The sequence below is a fragment of the Penaeus vannamei genome, chromosome 20, assembly GCF_042767895.1.
Source record: "Penaeus vannamei isolate JL-2024 chromosome 20, ASM4276789v1, whole genome shotgun sequence".
Lineage (NCBI taxonomy): Eukaryota > Metazoa > Arthropoda > Malacostraca > Decapoda > Penaeidae > Penaeus > Penaeus vannamei.
In genome coordinates, this window is record NC_091568.1 from 4,914,886 (window position 1) to 4,932,385 (window position 17,500).

At 48.9% G+C, this 17,500-nt stretch overlaps 1 protein-coding gene across 3 annotated transcripts in view; it reads right to left on the minus strand.

Annotated features, from left to right (window-relative positions):
- The window catches only part of Cdep (Chondrocyte-derived ezrin-like domain containing protein), a 385,231-nt gene that overhangs the window by 130,413 nt on the left and 237,318 nt on the right, over positions 1-17,500 (minus strand). For all 3 annotated transcript variants that reach the window (XM_070134759.1, XM_070134758.1, XM_070134757.1), the window contains exon 2: positions 5,830-6,080. In XM_070134759.1, coding sequence (XP_069990860.1) covers positions 5,830-6,006 — 177 coding nt within the window. In that variant the 5' untranslated portion in view covers positions 6,007-6,080. The remainder of the gene's footprint in view (positions 1-5,829; positions 6,081-17,500) is intronic.

Below are 17,500 nucleotides of genomic sequence, written 5' to 3' on the forward strand. Positions count from 1 at the left end.
ACACGTGCCAAAAAATAAATAAATAAATAGAAAATAAAAAATAAATAATAATAATAATAAAAAAAATAATAAAATTAAATAAATACGATGTCCTAAAACCGATCCGGATAAACAGTAATAGCATAAAAAAAAATTATCTACCTTTCAATAAATGGAGAAAAAAACACGGTCTACCTTTCAGCAAACGAATAAAAAGACGAGACCACCAAACACACCCAAAGATTCCACGAACAAAGCCCATTGTTCACTCGTCCCTCTCTCTCTCTCTTAACTGTGAACAACCCAGACGCGACACTCGCCAAATATTACGCCCACAAATCATTCCTCCGTGAAATAAGTCCCGGGCCGCTTGTCACGCCCACCGACGTCCTATGATACATCGATCAGATCGCTCGAAATTCAGTGAAAAATACTCGCAAAAAAAAGATTAATTGGGACCCGCTGGACGCCGCGCAAAAGCCATAAACAAACAAGAGAGACAAATGAGTCTACGCACAAATCAACAAATGCATAAATAACTTAATCAATGAATGGCTGAATAAGTAAACAAAGACATATGAATAAAATAAACAACTAATAACATGTAACACCACCACCAACAAAACCACAAAACAACAAAAGCAACAATAATAATAACCAATAACACCACCCAACAATTAGAAAAGAACAAGAACAACAACCAAAACAAAAACCAATAACACCAACCCCAACAAACAGCTAATAACAACAACAAAAACAAAACCAACAATCAATAACACCAACACCAACAACCAACTAACACCAACACCAACAAAACAACTAACAACAACACCAACAAAACCAACAATCAATAACACCCAACACCAAACAAAGACCCAAACAATTACACAACCCCCCTCCCCCCAAAAAAAAACACCCAAAAAATCCTGCCCTCGCCCCCCCCACCCCCACACCCGACGACACAATGGAAGCAAATCGTCCCTAACAAGCACTCGCCAGAAGCCCGAATGCAGCCCGGGCGGAACCTTTCGAGTCGCTGTGTCGAATCGGCAGAAAATCCGGAGAATTTCGATTTCAGCCTCTTCATCATCGTCCCCGGGGGAGGGGAGGGGAGGGAGAGGGAGGGAGAGGGAGGGAGAGGGAGGGGAGGGAGAGGGAGAGGGAGAGGGAGAGGGGAGAGGGAGAGGGAGAGGGAGAGGGAGAGGGAGAGAGAGAGAGAGAGAGAGAGAGAGAGAGAGAGAGAGAGAGAGAGAGAGAGAGAGAGAGAGAGAGAGAGAGAGAGAGAGAGAGAAACAGAGAAAGAGAGAGAGAGAGAAAGATTCCGCGGTGATTAAACGCGTGAACTCTTTTGTTTGGTTCTGTGCAGGGCGGGGGAAGAGGGGAGAGGGGAGAGGGGGGAGGGAGAGGGGTGTGATGCAGTGTAGCTTGGTGTAAAGAGTATGTTTTTGTTTGGTATGGCAAGGCACGGTATGGTATACTAGGGTATGGTATGGCATGGTATAGTATAGTATAGTATGGTATGATATAGTATATTGTAGTACAGTATAGAATAGTATGGCATGGTAGGGTTTGGTTCGGTTCATCGTGCTTCAGTGTGATTTGGTACAGTGACGATCAAACGCTTCCAGGTATAAGAGGAAGGCGATATGATGTCCCGTACCTCGCTATGATGTCTATGAGCATGGTACAGCCCGGTATGTGGTGATATGGTGATGAGGTAATGTGGTGATGAGGTGATGTCGTGATGTGGTGTGACGTGAACCGAGTGGAGTGAAGTGAGTGGTACGAGACAGTGTGGTAGAGTGACGTGAGGTGTGAGTCGCGTGGTGTCGTCCGATGTCATGCGCCCTCAATCAACGTGATGCGATGCAGTGCGGTGCACGATGAGAAGTATGCGTTTTAGGAGGAAGGAGTGGATAGGTGGATAGATGGATGGATAGATGGATCGATGGGAGGGTGGGTCGGTAGATGGATGGATGAATGGATGAGTAGATAGGTGGATAGATGGAAGGATGGGTGGATAGATGGATGGAAGGAAGGAAGGAAAAATGGATAAATGAACAGATAGATAGACAGATAAAGAGAGAGATAGAAAGAGTGGGGCGACGCCTCCGCCGAGAGCTTCATGACAGGAGTAGCTCTCTCTTAAGCTCCTCCCGACATCCGACACTGCGTGGCTGCGGCTTCTCGTCCCCAACTTAGTCAAGTTACTACGTTTCGCACCCCCTCCCCCTCCCCCCCTCTCCTAATCGCATCCCTTTCCCTCCTCCTCCTCCCGTCCCTTCCCCTTCCCTCCTCCCCTCGTGTCCCTACCCTTCTCCCTCCCCTCCCTCCCCTCCCTTCCTTCTCCTGTCTCTCCCCTTCCATCTTTCTTCTCTTGTCTCTCCCCTCCTCTCCGCTCCTTCCACTCGTGTCTCTCCCCTTTTGTCCGTATCCTTTCCTCTTCCAATCAGGTTTCTCCACTCTTCTCCTTCCCTCCCCCTTCCTATCCCTCTTCCCTATCGTGTCTCCCTCCGTTCCTGCCCATCCTCTTCCCTCCTCCCTTTTCCCTTCCCTCCCCCCACCTATCCATCCCCTCTGCTTTTCTCCTCCTTCCTATCCCTCCTCCCCTTCCTTTCCCTCCCCCACCTATCCACCCCCTCCGCTTTTCCCCTCCTTCCTATCCTTCCCCCTCCCAATCTCTCCTCCCTCACCCCTACCCCCCCCAGAGCCTATCCACCTATCCAGCACCCACCACCATCCAACCCCACACAGGACGCGGGCGGTAGGCCGAGGGACCACCCTACAAGTGGATTATGTGCGGGGAGATGGCACTATACCGTGGCACACAACTCATGCGGGCCGGCACTCGAGGCACTCCATCCCCGCCACACTCTCGCACTCCAGCCACTGGCTCGGGGGCTTCCACTGGGCGCCTGCTTGTGCCATATCGGGGTAAATGCGAAAGGCCACAAGCGCATCCTGTGGTTTTATTAATTTCCGTCGACCGCCCCCATGATCTGTTTTCACATTTAGCCACGTGACTTTAGCCTATGAATAAATTTACAATCAAAAACAAAATCTACATAACGGAAATACTACTTGGGTTAAAAACCTAACTCACATACAAAAAACACCATTATACTTTTGTGTGTGTGTTCGTCTTTCCATAAAACACTTTTTTTCCAAAACATAAATGATATTTTATGTCATACTTTCCCTATCACCTGTGCATCACACCTGCTTTATTTCTTTTACCTATTTTTCATTTGTTATGTCGAGCCTTTTTATCACATTCCCTATCTTCATATATGGGTATAAGAGATGATGATGATGATGATTATTGATGATAATAATGATGATAATGATGATAATGATAATGATGATGATGAAGACGATGTGATGAAGACGATGACGATGATGATGACGACGATGATGATGACGATTGGAGATGGTGATGATGATGACGACGACGATGATGACGACGATGATCATATATCGCATAAAAGAGGGAAACTAGCACCCCCCCCCCCCGACCTCCTCACCCTACCCCCGCCACCGCCCATTCTCCGAAGCAAAAGAGCATTCTCCTCTTAATCACCCCGTGGTTAAATCACATCCCCCCCCCGATAATTACCAACTCCATCAAAAGCCCACTCGCTTAATCACCGGCATCGGCCATCCAAATCCCGGACTAATTAATCCGAAAGACCCCCCCACCCCCCCACCACCCCCATCCCCACCCTTCCCTTCTCCCCCCATCACCCCTACCTATCATTAATCAGAATTTTCGGAAATCACCAATACATCTGCGTTTTCTTCCTCCGCGGCCACCTTTTGCACGTTCTCTCTTTCTCTCTATCTCTACCTCTCTCTATCTCTCCCTCTACCTCTCTCTTTCTCTCTCTCTCTCTCTCTCTCTCTCTCTCTCTCTCTCTCTCTCTCTCTCTCTCTCTCTCTCTCTCTCTCTCTCTCTCTCTCTCTCCGTTCTTCTATTCTCCTCCTGTTGAGGTTTCTTTCCCGTTTATTTCGTTTTTATTTCTTCATTCTTCTCGGTTTGTTAATCTCTATTTTACTCCCCTTTTTTCAGTTTTACAATCTTCCATGTTACTTTTCTTTTTTCCTCCTTCAGTGTCGTTCTTCTCTTTATCTTTCCCTCTCCGTTCCTCCTTCTCAAAGTCAAATCCTCCCTCCCCTTCTCCCTTCTCCACTCCTCTCTCCCTCCCCCTTCTCCCTCCCCTCCCCCTCTCTCCCTCCCCTTCCCCCTTTCTCTCTCTCCCTCCCCTTCCCCCTCCCTCTCTCCCTCCCCTTCTACCCCCCTCCCCCACCGCACCAACCAAGCGAAAATTGCAGCACAAAAGGCTACAAGAAAAGGGGTTTTCATAAACGCGTAAAGCAAATCCGGTGAACTCAAGGTCGTCCTCGAAGCGTCGACTAACCCCCCCCCCCCCCCGGCGGGAGTCGTGGAGCAAGAGAGAGAGGGACTAAGAGAAAGGAATTGGCGCAGGGGGTAAGAGCGGAATAAAGGGTGGAAGATGGAATCGGGTGACGAGAGAGAGAGAGAGAGAGAGAGAGAGAGAGAGAGAGAGAGAGAGAGAGAGAGAGAGAGAGAGAGAGAGAGAGAGAGAGAGAGAGAGAGAAAGACAGAGAGAGACAGAGAGCACGCGAAGAGAGATAATAGAATATACAAAATCGCGTTTTATGTGAATTCCATGAGGATGCAATCACATGCACACAGAGACAAGGAAACGCACATATATGGATGTACTAACACTGACAAAATAACAGCAACACCGCTCCCCATCTTCAGATCTTAAACCCAGCAAACAATCCCCGCTAAAACATCCGGGAAACACCAAGTCCTTGAAATAATAACACAATAATAACAAAAAAAAAAAAAAAAACAATGCGGAACAGGAGAGAAGAAAATAACAATAACAACAAAACTCGCAATGACAATAACAACAAAACACGCAATGACAATAACAACAAAACCCGCAATGACAATAACAACAAAACCCGCAATGACAATAACAACAAAACCCGCAATGACAATAACAACAAAACCCGCAATGACAATAACACAACCCGCAATGACAATAACAACAACAAAACCCGCAATGACAATAACAACAAAAGCCGCAATGACAATAACAAAAAAACCCGCAATGACAATACCAACAAAACCCGCAATAACAATAACAACAAAACCCGCAATGACAATAACAACAAAACCCGCAATGACAATAACAACAACACCCGCAATGACAATAACAACAAAACCCGCAATGACAATAACAACAAAACCCGCAATAACAATAACAACAAAACCCGCAATGACAATAACAACAAAACCCGCAATGACAATAACAACAAAACCCGCAATGACAATAACAACAAAACCCGCAATGATAATAACAACAAAACCCGCAATGATAATAACAACAAAACCCGCAATAATAACAAAACCATCAATGACAATAACAATAACAACAAAACCCGCAATGACAATAACAAAACCCGCAATGACAATAACAACAAAACCCGCAATGATAATAACAACAAAACCCGCCATGACAATAACAACAAACCCCGCAATAACAACAACAACAAAACCCGCAATAACAATAACAAAACCTACAATAACAAAAACAACAAAACCCGCAATGACAATAACAAAACCATCAATGACAATAACAATAACAACAAAACCCGCAATGACAATAACAACAAAACCCGCAATAACAATAACAACAAAACCCGCAATGACAATAACAATAACAACAAAACCCGTAATAACAATAACAACAAAACCCCCAAATCACAATAAAAATAACAAAACCCGCAATAACAACAACATCCAACACTCACCTGTATCTGGAAGAGTGTGTAGGTGTCGTCCAGCATGAGGATCTTCACTGCCAGCATCTTGCCGCCCACCTTCTTGGGCGTGGTGGGCGGGGTTCTGACGCCCCCACCGTCCACCGGGCCGCTCCCGCCCATGGAGCGCCCACCGCCGCCCACGCCGCTACTGTCAGCTCCTGCCATCGCCACAACCACGCCCGCGGTAGGGTTCCAAGGAGTCTTCTCTCACTCCGCGTTACCACAACATCTTACAATCCCTGGGGGCGGAGAAGGGGGGGGGGGTTAGTGTCTCGTTCACCGGGTTGTGGGGGAGAGATGATGATCTAGATTAATGATACTGATACTGATAATGGTAATAATAATGGCAATAATAATAATAATAATAGCAACAACAATACTCCTAATAATAAAATAATAGTAACAATAACAAGTAATAATAATAACAATAGTAATAATAATAACAACAACCACCATAATAATAATAATAATAACAACATTAATAAAAATATCATTAATAATAACAATAACAATAATAGTATCAATAACAATAATGATAATGATAATAATAATAATAATAATGATAATAATAACAATAACAATAACAATAATGATAATATTGATAACTATGACATTAATAATAATATTGATAATAATTACATTAATAATAATAATGATAATAATAATAATAATAATAATAATAATAATAATAACAACAACAACAACAATAATCATAAAAATAATAGTAAAAACAACAAGGAAAACGATCCCCCTCCCCATCTCTTTCCCAGCCTCCCTCCCCCATTCTTTTCCCGGCGACTCCTTCCTCCTGCGAGACACAAGCAAACGGTTCTCCCACACTGAGGAGGGGGAGGGTGGTGGGGGGGGGTATAAAAGTTTTACACGCACGCACACACAATCATCCACACATACACACACCTGTATGTATGTATGTATGTATGTATGTATGTATGTATGTATGTATGTATGTATGTATGTATGTATGTATGTATGTATGTATACGTACGTACGTATGTATGCGTGTGCGTGCGAATGTGTGCATGGGGTCAAGAGCGCCTTAAAAAATAAATAAATAAATAAATAAATAAATAAATAAATAAATAAAGAAAGAAAGAAAGAAAGGAAAGAAAAAAAAGAAAGAAAGAAAATAAAAAAGCGAGAAGCGGGCGCCCTTCCCACGCCCCTCCCCCGAGCCAGGAACCCGAAGTTATCCCCACGCCTCCCCGCGACCGCCCTTTGTACACTCCCTGCCCCGGCCACTCCCAAATAAACTCCCAACATGAACACTCCGCTCTCCCCTCGCCCTTCCTCCGCCCCTTTGCCTTTTTCCCCTTCTGCGCTTCCCCCTTTCCCCTTATTGCTCATCCTACATCCTCGTCTCTCATTTTCATGCATCCTTTCCCTCTCGTCTCCTCCAGTTTTTAATATCTCATGTCCCTCTTGTCTCACTCCCTCGCGCTTCATTCTCCCCGTTTTCTCCCTCTCGTCTGCCTCCCCCATCGTTCTATCCTCTATCTTTCTCCCCTTTCCCCCATCACTCTCTCCTCTATCCTTCTCCCCTTTCCCCATCACTCTCTCCTCTATCCTTCTCCCCTTTCCCCATCACTCTATCCTCTATCCTTCTCCCCTTTCCCCATCACTCTATCCTCCATCACTCTCCCCTTTCCTCCCTCTCCTTTGCTTCCCCCATCGCTCTATCTTCTATCATTCTCCCTCTCCTTTGCCTCCCCCAACGCTCTATCCCCCATCCTTCTCCCCTTTCCTACCTCTCCTTCGCCTCCCCTATTGCTCTATCCTCTATCCTTCTCCCCTTTCCTACCTCTCCTTCACCTCCCCCCATCGCCCTATCCTCTATCCTCTATCCGCCTCTTTCTTCTCCTGCCCCATTCATCTTCCGTCGTCTCCTTAATGTCTCCTCCGCCTCACCTTCGAGTAAGTAAATCCGAGTAAGCCAAGGCGCACGCTCCCTCTTCCCGTCGTCTTTAAGTAAGCTCTTTCTCACCTCGGGAAGCTACACACTTTTCCCTTCTCTTGACTCTCGCGATCGCCCTCCTCCCTCCTCTCCTCTCCTCTTCCGTCCCCTTGCTCGCCTCCCCTCTTTGTTTGGTCGTTTCTTAAATCTGATTCTCTGCTCTCTCTCTCTCTCTCTCTCTCTCTCTCTCTCTCTCTCTCTCTCTAATCTCTCTCCCTCCCCCCCCCCCTCTCTCTCTCTCTCTCTCTCTCTCTCTCTCCCACATTTTCTTTCTTTCTTTCTATATCTCTTTCTTTCATTTTCTTTCTTTTTTTTCTTCCCTCATTCGCTCTCTCTCTCTCTCTCTCTCTCTCTCTCTCTCTCTCTCTCTTCTCTCTCTCTCTCTCTCTCTCTCTCTCTCTCTCTCTATATATATATATATATATATATATATATATGTTATATTATATATATATATATATATAATATATTTTTTTTTTTTTATCTATATCTCTCTCCTTTTTTCTTCCCTTTTCCTCTTCCCTTTTTTCTCTCCCTTTCCCTTACGTTCCCTTTCCTAACAACTATTTCCGCCCACGATTCCCTTCCTTCACCTTCGTCTCCCATTCATTCTCTCCTTTCCTTCCTCCTTCCTGGTTTCCCCTCTCCGCGAATTTCCCTCGGCACCTTTCCTCCTCTCGATCTCAGCTGATACTCTAATAACAGATCTTCATTGCCTCCCTCCAGTCCACACCCCCTCGCCCCTCCCACCCCATTCCATTCCTTTCGCCCCCCTCCCACTCCAGTCGCTTTCGCTCCTCGCCCCCTCTTACTCTCTCGTACTTCCTCCCATCCCCTGCCTTTCGCCCCCTCCACTTCAACCCCTTGCCTCCCCCCCTCCCATCCACTCCTTTTCGCCTCCACTTCACCCCTTCCCTCTCCCCCCTCCCACCCCATCCCCTTCGCCCCCCTCCCACCCCATCCGCTTCGCCCCCTTCCCACTCCATCCCTTTCATCCCCCTCCCACCACCATCCCCTTAGTCCCCCTTCCCACTCCATCCCTTTCATCCCCCTCCCAACCCATCCCCCTTAGTCCCCCTTCCCACTCATCCCTTTCATCCCCCTCCCACCCCATCCCCTTCGCCCCCCTCCCACCCCATCCCCTTCGTCCCCCTCCCACCCCATCCCCTTCGCCCCCCCTCCCCACCCCATCCCCTTCGCCCCCCTCCCACCCCATCCCCTTCGCCCCCCTCCCACCCCATCCCCTTCGCCCCCCTCCCACCCCATCCCCTTCGCCCCCCTCCCACCCCATCCCCTTCGTCCCCCTCCCACCCCATCCCCTTCGTCCCCCTCCCACTCCATCCCTTTCGTCCCACCTTCCCACCCCCATCCCCTTCGTCCCCCTCCCACCCCATCCCCTTCGCCCCCCTCCCACCCCATCCCTCTCGCCCTCCCCTCTTCTTTTTTTTTAACTTTTGAGAGGCACAGGGACCCTTAATGCCCTAATAAATAACCCATGGAAACACAGGTTTTTCCTCCGAGGTAAGATTCATTTTCTGTAGTAAAAGGATATTGACAGGAAATACGATCAAAGACAAAAAGTATTAGAAAAATTGTTTTCCAAAGCTGCTGCGTGAATTCTCCCCTCCCCCTCCCCTCCCCCCTCTCCCTCTCTCCGTTTTCCTTCAATTCCGTCCATCTTCTTTCAAGATGAGGAAAACAAAACACGCAAGAAATCAAGAAAGAAGTATTTCTTCGCCCACCGTCACCTGAGCTTCTCCATTCTTCCGCGTCCTAATCAGTAAAAAAATGAATGGGGAAAAAAGTCAAAATGGGGAAAAAAATTATAAAAAGAATAGCAAAAAGAAAAGAAAAAAATCTTACCCTTTTAAAAATAGCCTGGACCTCCACAGCCAATCCCCGTCTTCACCCTTCCTCCTAAAACACTTATCTCTACAAATCCAGGGATCTTCCCCTTCCATCAACCTCCCAAAATAAATCCTCCGACAGCTCCTTCGCCTTCTCAACCACTACCTTTCCCCCCCCCCACCCCACCCCAACACCTCTAGGCCCCCACCTACCACCCATCTCCCTATTCCCTGGCTCTATCCCCTGCTCCCTGTCCACAGTCTCAGCTGCAAGTGGCCTATTCCCTTTGCTATCCAGTCCCCTCCCCCTACCGAGTCCCCAGTCCCTCGCACCTTCCCCTCCTAGGTCCCATTTCCCCTCCTATTCCCAATCCTCTAGCCCCATTCCTCCTCCTAGTCCCCAGTCACCGACCCCAAGCCCTCTCCTAGACCCCATTCCCCTCCCATCCCCCACCCTCTAGCCCCCTTCCTTCTCCTAGCCCTCAGCCCCTGATCAGGACCCCACCACGCCTCCCCCACCCAACGGAAGGTGCAACCCCGCCCCATTCGTTGCAGGTGATCGCTCTTTCCTTCCCCCTTCCCCACCTCCGCAAACCTCGGCATCATCTCCTCCATTCCTTTCTCGCTCTCGCCTCCTCCTCTTCCCATCTCTGATCTCATTCTTCTTCTACTTCTCATTCTTCTCCCTTGCCGATGCCCCTCGTCCTCCCTCGCATCATAACTCTTTAAAACCCTCCTTCGCGCTCCTTCTCCTCTTTCTTTTTTTTTTCTTCTTCTCCTTCCGAAACTCCCCGACGACTTAAAGCTTTGAAACAATGCCTTTAACCCTTCATACTCCCCTCCCCTCCCCTCCCCTCCCATCCCCTCCCCTCCCCTCCCTACCCCTTGAAGAAATGTCAATCGCCTAAGATGGATTACTTCTCACCCGTCCTTACCCCACCCCCACTATTTCCCCTCCCTCCCCTACTCCCCTCCCCTTCCTCCCTTCCCTTCCCTCCCTCTCCTCTCTTCTCCTCCCTTTCCTTCCCTCCCTTCCCTTCCCCTCCCTTCCCTTCCCTTCCCTTCCCTCCCTCTCCTCCCCTCCCGGTCCGCCCCCTCCCTCCCTTCTCCTCCCTCCCTTCTCCTCCCTTCCCTTACCTCCCTCCCTTCTCCTCCCTTCCCTTACCTCCCTCCCTCTCCTCTCTTCTCCTCCCCTACCTTTCTCTCTCTGTCCCTCCCTTTCCCTCCCTGCATCCCAATCGATACAAGGGCTACAGCCGTCATTTAACTCGTAATATCGAAAATGGACCACCATCCATATCACTGTGAGGGGCTTGTTGATGCTGATGACGACCCATTCATCACTTCCATCTCCCTCCTCTGTCATCTCTCTTTTTTTTCATTGGTTATTCGCACACGACCCTACCTTTAACAAAGCGGTGGATCATGCACGGTGGCGCCATGTTGCAAACCAGAAGCACTCCCACCCCAAAAAATGCAGCCAAATCATGCACACACTGATGCCGTGATGCAACAACCATTCTCGCCTCCGCTCTCCTCCTCCAGACACTCCTTCCCCCCCCCCTCCTCCTCCTCCTCCAGACACTCCTCCCCCTCCTGACCCCAACCCCTGACCCCTACCCCCCCCCTGACCCCAACCCACCGACCCCTGACCCCTTCCCCCCTCACCCCAACCCACCGACTCCTACCCCCTGACCCCAACCCACCAACCTCTGACCCCTTCCCCCCTCACCCCAACCCACTACCCCCCCTCAACCCAACCCCTACCCACTACCCCCCCTCACCCCAACCCCTGACCCCAACCCACCTCACCCCAACCTCTGACCCCTACCCCCCTCACCCCACAACCCACCCCCTCACCACACAGACGGGCGCAGGTGGTGTTCATTGGCCTATCTCGGTCCGCCAGCTGGTGCACACGCTGCTTGCTCGGGTTTCCGGCCGCCCTCGATAAGGCAGGCACCGTCTGTCCCGTACCATCTGCGCAGACAGGTGGTGCGGCCTTTCCCCAGCGTCCGCGCGGGAACGTAAATATTTGGAATGATCGCATCAAACGGCTGAACAGAGTAATGTCTAAAACTCTAATATGCTTTTGAAGAATGAGGTAAAGAGTAATGTCAAAAAAACTCTGATATGCCTTTGTATTAGAATGAAGTAAAGAGTAATGTCAAAAACTCTAATATGCCTTTGAATTAGAACGAGGTGAACAGATTAATGTCTAAAACTCTAAACTCTAATATGCTTTTGAATTAGAATGAAGTAAAGAGTAATGTCAAAAAAACTAATATGCCTTTGAATCAGAACGAGTGAACAGAGTAACGTCTAAAACTCTTCACACGACCTTGAAGCAAGAACTCTATCACCAGCACCGCGAAACAGCTCCCCCAGCACCGCAGCTGATCTCTAAGATAACTGTTATCTCCTCTGTTGCCAATGCATCAAAATATCAGCAACACCCCCAAGCCCTTCCAGCTGACACCAGATTTTATCGCGGCGAAAACACGCTTATCTCGAGGATGGGCGGGCGGGCGGGCGGGCGGGCGGGCAATTCGTTGTTCATTCTTTTTTTGCAGTCACTCGAGATTCTCTGTTGGTGATGATGGTGGTGGTGATGGTGATGATGATGATGATGATGATGGAGATGGAGATGATGATGATTATGATGATGTTGAGGGTGATGATGAGGACGAGGATGATGACGAGGATGGAGATGATGATGTTGAGGGTGATGACAATGCTGATGGTGGTGATAGTCTCCTCTTCCCACATCCCCTTCCTCCCTACTCTCCCCTCTTCCCACCTCCTCACTCCCTACCTCCTCTCTTCCCACCTTCCCCTCTTCCTACTATCACTTCCTCCCTTCCTTCCGCTCCCCCACCTCCCCTTCCTCCCCTTACCTCCCCTTCCTACTATCCCTTCCTCCCCCACCTTCTCCTCCCCTCACCTCCCCTTCAATCCCACCTCCCATTCCTCCCCCCCCACCTTCTCCTCTTCCCACCTCCCCTTCCTCCCCCAACCTCCCCTTCCATCCCACCCACCCCTTCCCCCAATCCCGCCGCAATTTCCTGGAAAACGCCTCTCTGTTGCCCAAACAAATCTCGGAAGCCGCTCCCGCTTTCCTTCTTAAATAAACATCCTCGACGGCCGCCTCTATCCCCTTCCTCTCTCTCTCTCTCGACCCCCACCCCCTCCCACCCCCACCCCCACCCCGCCCCCTGCACACGCAAGCACAGACACTAATACAGATAAACACAAATATAGACTCGGGTAAAACGCTCGTGCAAACCGGGGGATGGAGAGGTTCTCTAGGCCTTGGTGCAAACGTACACGCATACATACATCCGTACATGAACACACATACACAGAGACAGATACACACATACGCCCACACACCCAAACACACACACACACATACAATCTCTCTCTCTCTCTCTCTCTCTCTCTCTCTCTCATCTCTCTCTCTCTCTCTCTCTCTCTCTCTCTCTCTCTCTCTCTCTCTCTCTCTCTCTCTCTCAACACACAAACAAATAAATAAATAAACAAGCATACTCACATAGCCCATCTCCCACACCCCCTTCATAGCTCCTCTCCCACACCGCCCGCCAATTGATTTAGTTTTCTACCTGCTTTCCAACGGAACCCGAAAGCCCCCCCCCCCCCTTCTCCCCATCCCGAGCTCCCTTCTGCGCCCTGTCGTGATCACCAGTGGGCCCGACAGCGCCTGAGGGAAGCCGAAGGGTGAGGGGTGTGGGAGTGAGGGGATGGGACGGACACGGATGAGAGGGAATAGGAGGACATGGATGAGAGGGGAGAGGAAGGACAAGGATGTGAGGGGTGAGAAGGGACACGGATGAGAGGAGAGAGAAGGACACGGATGAAAGGGGAGAGAAGGGACACAGATGAGAGGGAATAGGAGGATATTGGTGAGAGGGAAGAGAAGGGACACAGATGAGGGGGGATGGGACGGACATGGATGAGAAGGTAGAGGTGGGACACAGATGAGAGGGGTGAGAAGGGACACGGATGAGAGGGGTGAGAAGGGACACGGACGAGAGGGGAGAGGAGGAACACAGAGGAGAGGGAAAAGGAAGGACAAGGATGAGAGGGGAGAGGAGGACACGGATGAGAGGGGAGAAAAGGGACATGGATGACAGAGAAGAGTAGGGACCGGATGAAAGAGAAGAGAAGGGACACGATTGAGAGGGGAGAGGAGGACAAGGATGAGAGAGAAAAGAAGTGACACGGAGGAGAGAGGAGAAAGGAAGGACAAAGACAAAGGGGAAAGAAGACGGACAAGGATGAGAGGCGTAAGAAAAGGAAGGTAAGCGAAGGGAGGAATTGGAGAGAAGGAAGAAGAGCGAAGAGGTGAGGGGAGAAGGGAGAGGAATGAGGGGGAAGAAGGAAGAAGACGAACACGGGAGAGAGAGCGGACAAAAAGGTGAGGGGAGAAGGGAGAGGAATGAGGGGGAAGAAGGGAGAAGACGAACACGGGAGAGAGAGTGGACAAAAAGGTGAGGGGAGAAGGGAGTGGAATGAGGGGGAAGAAGAAAGAAGACGAACACGGGAGAGAGAGTGGACAAAAAGGTGAGGGGAGAAGGGAGAGGAATGAGGGGGAAGAAGGAAGAAGACGAACACGGGAGAGAGAGCGGACAAAAAGGTGAGGGGAGAAGGGAGAGGAATGAGGGGGAAGAAGGAAGAAGACGAACACGGGAGAGAGAGTGGACAAAAAGGTGAGGGGAGAAACAAGAGGAAATGCAGTACAGCACAGTAACCTAATCTACCGAGGGCCTTCTCTCCCTGGCGGAGAATATCATGGATATATTTTGACGTGAGATGGTGAGGGGAAGAAGAGGGAGGGGATAAGAAAGGAGGGGGATAAGAGGGGAGGGGGATAAGAGGGGAGGGGGAATAAGAGGGAAGGGGGAATAAGAAGGAAGGGATAAGAGAGCCGGGAGATAAAGGGGAGGGGAGGGGGCATAAAAGGGGAGGGGATAAGAGAGCAGGGAGATGAAGGGGAGGGGAGGGGGGATAAGAGGGGAGGGAGATAAAAGGAGAGGGGGATAAAGAGGGGAAGGGGACAAAAGAGGAGGTGTCTACTACGCGTTTGTGAAGACGAGAGACAAAAAATGAGAATATAGAAGAAAAAAAATAATAAATAAAAATAAGACGAAAATACGAAAGATATAGGATGTGGGGTTGATGCATGAGCAAAAAAAATATATATATATATACATATATATGTATATATATATATATATATATATATATATATATATATATATATATATATATATATATATAATAAAAGGATAAGGAAAGTGGGTGCCATAGGATATGCAGATGAAAAACTAAACACAAAACAAAACCAAAAAGTCTAACGACACAAACCAAAAAATAAGGAAAACACAAACTAAACAAACACCACCACAAAACAACCCCCCCACCCAGCACCCACCACCCCACCCCCACTTCTCCCTTACATAACCCCCGCTCTGCAGCCGAGGTGGAAACGCTATCTTGAAGGCAAAGAGGAGACAAGAGAAGGACGCAGAGGGGGAGGCAGGCGTCAGAGAGGCCGGTGTAAAGGGCGTAAATAAGTAATGGAGGGCGCTCGAGCCAAACAAAAGGTAACCATTCTGCTTTCTAAATGCCGCTGGAAGAGGAGGAAGTGGAAAGAAAGGAGAACGTGAGGGAAATTGATGAAAGAAATAGAGGGAAAAGAGAAGAGAAGGAGGAGGAGGAGGAGGAGGAGGAGGAGGAGGAGGAGGAGAAGAGAGAGAGAGAGAGAGAGAGAGAGAGAGAGAGAGAGAGAGAGAGAGAGAGAGAGAGAGAGAGAGAGAGAGAGAGAGAGAGAGAGAGAGAGAGAGAGACAGACAGAGAGAGAGAAAGAGAAAGACAGACAGAGAGAAATAAAGATATAGAAAAAAAAGATACAGCGAAAAAACACAAGAAAAAAAGAGAAATAAAAACAAAAAACAAATGAAAACGAATAACAAGACGAAAAAAAAACAATGGTCCCCCCCCCGCGACAACTCAAGTCAGCTGTCGTAAGGGCGCAGACTTAAGAATCGCTCCCCTTCCGCATTTAATCTTCTCCACATTATTTCCGCGATTAAATGTCTTCCCTCCCTCGTTCCATCACCTGACACTCCATCTTCAGCCGTTTCTCTCTTTCTTTTTCTTCTCATAAACTCCTTGTCTCGCTCCGCCTTGAGCTTTTTCCTCCTCGGTGCACAATGTAACGCGTCACACATACACGCCCTCTCTCTCCCTCTCCCTCCCTCCCTCTCTTCCTCTCCCTCTACCTCTACCTCCCACTCGCCTTCTCCCTTTCCCTCCCTCCCTCCCTCCCTCTCTTCCTCCCCCCTTTCCCTCCCTCCCTCCCTCTCTTCCATCCCCCTTCCCTCCTTCTCCCCCTTTCTCTCTCTCTCTCTCTCTTCCCCCCTCCCTCCCTCCCTCCCTCTCTTCCCCCCTTTTCTCCCTCTCTTCCCCACCTTCCCTGCCTCTCCTCCCTCCCTCACTTCCCTCCCTCCCTCCCACCGCTCCCCCATTCTCTCTCCCTCTCTCGCCACCCCTTCTTCACACTCCTCGAAGGTTATAAAAGTCGGGAAGAAGTAGGACACGGGCGGCACACAGATCAGGACCAGTTTGGGAGAAACAGAGGGACGGAAGAAGGAAGGAAGGAAGAAAGGAGGACGGATAAGACATTTAGAACCCGGGGCAAGAAAGGGTGATGGAGGAGGAGAAAGAGGAGGAAGAGAGGGTGGGCGGAGGAGGAAGAGGGGAGGCGGTGGAAGAAGAGGAAGAGGAGGAAAAGGATGAAGAGGACGAGAAAAACGAGAGGAGGAGGAGGAGGAGGAAAAAGGGATAAAGAGGACGAGCAAGACGAGCGGAGGAGGAGGAGAAACATGAGGAAGAAGAGACAAACAAACATGGAGAAAAAGGAAAAAGAGACAATACGGAGAAAATGAAAAAGAAGGGAAAACCAAGTACCCAAAAAAACGAGAGAAAGAAAAAAAAAAAAACAGAAAAGAAATAGAATCGGAGAATACAAAAGCCGAAAGCCTAAGAGAGCAGTAAACGCCAAGCCAGCATCGTGAGGAGCAAGCGGATCGCCTAGAAAATGCCTTAAAGTCAAGCCAACCCAAACCCACTCAAAAGACAGCTGGTGAGTCGTCTTCCTGCTGACGTGGGAGCCTAGGTGCTGGAGCCCAAGACGTCAAAATAAAATGGTGGTTATCCCTCTTCCTCTGCTTCTCGCCGAGTCTGTCTGTCTGTTTTAATGTCTCTGTCTGTCCGTCTGTTTGTCTGCCTGTCGGTCTTTCTTTGTTTCTTACTCTCTCTCTCTTCTCTCTCTCCCTTTCTCTCTCTCTCTCACTTTCTCTTTCTTTCTCTCTCTCTCTTTATCACCTATCTCCCCCATATGTTCCCCTCCTTTCTCCTCTTCCCTTCTTCTACCCCCCCCTCCCCCCAAAAAAAAAAATCCAAAATAGAAACCACGCCCTAAAAAATATAAAAATTAAAAACTAACAGAAGAAGAAGAAGACGAAGAAGAAGAAGAAGAAGAAGAAGAAGAAGAAGAATCAGAAGAAGACGAAAAAGAAGAAGAAGAAGAAGAAGAAAGGAAGAAGAAAAAAAGAACGAATGGAAAGTAATGCCCTTTTCTCCCTGATAAATGGAAACTCGATAGATTCCGAGATGCAGCGAATCCCGAATATCTCGAGTAATCCTACACATTGAGAAGGATCCCTGTGTGCGCATGTGAAGGACCTGTGTGCGCGAAGGTGCTGGTCCGTCTGCGTGTGCGTGTGTAGGACCTGTGTGCGTAAAGGTGCCGGTC